The sequence below is a fragment of the Solea senegalensis genome, linkage group LG1, assembly GCF_019176455.1.
Source record: "Solea senegalensis isolate Sse05_10M linkage group LG1, IFAPA_SoseM_1, whole genome shotgun sequence".
Lineage (NCBI taxonomy): Eukaryota > Metazoa > Chordata > Actinopteri > Pleuronectiformes > Soleidae > Solea > Solea senegalensis.
This window is the reverse complement of record NC_058021.1, coordinates 23358369-23361442: the sequence shown is the minus strand read 5'-3', so window position 1 is coordinate 23361442 and position 3074 is coordinate 23358369. Positions and strand designations below refer to the sequence as shown.

Genomic DNA, 3074 nt, shown 5'->3' with positions numbered 1-3074 from the left:
TATACCTGCGTGTGATACTGTGATATGATTATCATTGTGGTAAGGCCTTGCTCAGGTTAAACCCTTTGTAAAACATGAATGAATACAGCAAATGGAAGCCATCTTTTTTATATTTATTTTTGAATAGAACAGTATAAAAAACAGTAGTGCAACGGCAACTTCAATAAATACAGGAATAATTATAAAAAACAAATTAAAGTGCAGCATTATGTAATAAAATAATAATTTAAATAGTGCAGTATTTAACAATAGTGCAACACCAACCTATAAAGTAAACATAAAAAACACAAATCAAAAGAGCAGCAGCTAAACAGTAAACAAAAAATACTTTAAAACAAGTAGGCTACACATTGCAGTAGCATTTCTAGCAATTTAGTATTGCTCATAATTTCAAATGCAAAGGCAGATTCTTCTTCAAGAAGATAAGCATTTCTGCCCTCTCTCCTCCTAGCCTGTTCCTTCTTGCGTCAACAATGTTGGACGCTGCACTGAACAGTCTCTCACTGTCAACACTGGTACAAGGAGCACAGAGAAACTTTGCAGCAGTGGCAGCCAGGGTGGGAAACTGAATTGCGCTGACTCCCCAGTAATGGAATGGGCTGTCTGAGCGTGGGACCGTTTGCTCTGTCAAATATGTCTGTATTTGAACTTGCGTGCTTGTGCTGCTTGCCCCACGTTCCTCATCATGCTCCTGCAGGATTTCCTCAAACAGGCCTTTCAAGCTGCTCTTTCTGCTGCTGCTGCTGTCCGGCTGTGCTTCCATACGGGGGGCTTTATGGGGGTTTTCTGGCACTCTCTCTGCTCCCTCAGGTGTGGTCCTGCTCTGTAACACCTCCATCTTTTCCACCTCTTGGGTCAGAGCATCCTTGGCATGTTTGATGCTGTCTGCACTTGTGAAGTATCTGAAACAACAATGAAAAATAATTAATAAATGTATAATTGTGTAAAATAAATAAACCACTTCCTCCATAGTTGCTTTTAGTGGTAACATATTAATGCAATAGTAATCAGTAATGCAATGTCTAGTTATCCAAACACCATTTCATAATTTTGCTTATAATATAGACATTTAATAAAAATATTAGACATACCTGTCTTTGAATCTTGGGTCTAAAAGAGTGGCAACTGCATACAAGGGCTCATTCTCGATGGTCTTGAATCTTTTCTGGACAGCCTCAAGAAGGGTTGTTTTCATAGTTTTTATCCCTGTGTCCCCCTGGTTCTCCCGAGCAAGCAGGCGTTTCAGCACTGTGACTGAGGGAATGACTTCAGCTGCAGAAGAGGTGGAGGAGCTAATCTGTCTGGTCAGTTCTTCAAATGGTACAAGAACAGTGATTGTTTTCTCCAGTAAAGCCCACTGGTTAGCCGTTAGGGTAACTGGCAGGTCGTGGTCAGCTCCATATGCTGAAATTGACCGCTTCTGCTCCAGTAAACTCTCGACCATATAATAGGTACTGTTCCACCTTGTTGCTACGTCTTGGTGCAGACGTTTGGTGGGCATTTGGAGATCTTTTTGAATATCCTCCAGGCGTGAAGTAGCCAGTGGCGAGTGTTTGAAATGGGCAACTATCTTCCTACCATTCGCCAGTGCGTCACTCACACTTCTCTGTGACAGTAGCCCTTCATGCACCACAAGCTGGAGAGTGTGGGCGAAGCATCCCAAACTTGGTACATCCATCTCGTCCATGGCTTTCTTCATGTTGCTAGCGTTGTCGCGCAAAACAACATGGATGTTGGACTTGGGAATTTTCCACTTCACTAGCATCCCCTCAATTGCTTCGGCAATTAATGTGCCAGTATGTGACCCTCGGAACTCGTTAGCGTGCAGCACCGCACTTCGAGGGGTAAATGCTGTCTCTCTGTCCACCCAGTGTGACGTTAAACTTAGTAAAGACATTGGGCTCACGTCGGAGGTCCAAATGTCCGTGGTAAAGCTGATTGCATCCACGTCTTTCAGCATACACGAAATATGTTCCCTAACTGTCTCGTATAATTTGGGTAGCGCAGTTTCGGAGATATATTTACGACCTGGCAAACAGTACCTTGGCTCCAAGCGGCGAAATCCCACATTTTCGATGACAGACAGGGGTTGGTCATCCAGGACAATAAACTCCAAAATTGTGTCTGTTATTTTCGTCGCTTTTTGGCTGTCTTTGGGGAATTTATCAAAACGCTTGAAGGCACCTTCCAGAGTTTGCTGCTGCAGTTTGTCCCTCTTTCCCCCCTTAGCTTTAGTAGCATTAAACTCTTCATGCTCTTTAGCGTGACGCGTCTTCAAGTGTTTAATCAAATTGCTGGTGTTAAAACTTGCGACACTCGTGCCACCCCTCGAAATTGAGTCTTTACAGATGTTGCATGTTGCTGTCTTACTTGTGGGAGCCTCAACTGTAAAATATTGCCAAACCGCCGACATGATGCGCCAACTTAGCTCCTTTTTCTGATTTAACGTGTCCAAGGTTGATCAATTCTTCTTCGCCCCCCTAAAACGGCAGCTGCCGATGGCAGCACAGCGCAACTATTTTAAGAGCAGCGAAGAAGAACTGTATGAGCGCTAACGGAGCTAACCAGTAAATTACGTGGTATCGGATCGGTGCCTGGACTCCAGTACTCGCCGATACCGATACCAGAATTTTCGGCAGTATCGGAGGCTTTTCCGATACTGGTATCGGAATCGGAACAACTCTACTACCAACCCCGGATTGGAGTTGAGGATGCCCTTATATACCTGCTGAATCGTGCTTATGCCCACCTGGACAAGCCAGGGAGCACTGTGAGTGTCACCCTCTTTGACTTCTCCAGTGATTTCAATACCATCAGGCCTGCTCTACTGGGTGACAAGCTGACGGCGATGCTGGTGGATCCCCCCCTTGTGTCCTCGATTGTGGACTACCTCACTGGCCGACCACAGTACGTGCGCTTGCGGCACTGTGTGTCAGATGCAGTGGTCAGCAACGCCGGGGTCCCACAAAGGACTGTCCTCTCTCCTTTACTCTTCACCCTTTACACCACAGACTTCAGCTACCAGACAGAGTCGTGCCATCTTCAGAAGTTTTCTGATGACTCTGCTGTTGTTG

The 3074-nt window shown here is 45.1% G+C and overlaps 1 protein-coding gene across 1 annotated transcript; it reads right to left on the bottom strand.

Annotated features, from left to right (window-relative positions):
* Window positions 1–303: 303 nt before the first annotated feature.
* Window positions 304–1765, bottom strand: LOC122772775 (zinc finger BED domain-containing protein 4-like). Its single transcript, XM_044031081.1, has 2 exons — window positions 1092–1765; window positions 304–902 (listed from the first exon to the last, which is right to left on the bottom strand). The coding sequence occupies exons 1-2, from the start codon at window positions 1763–1765 to the stop codon at window positions 383–385; spliced, it is 1194 nt and encodes a 397-aa protein (XP_043887016.1). The 3' UTR covers window positions 304–382.
* Between the last annotated feature and the right edge of the window lie 1309 nt (window positions 1766–3074).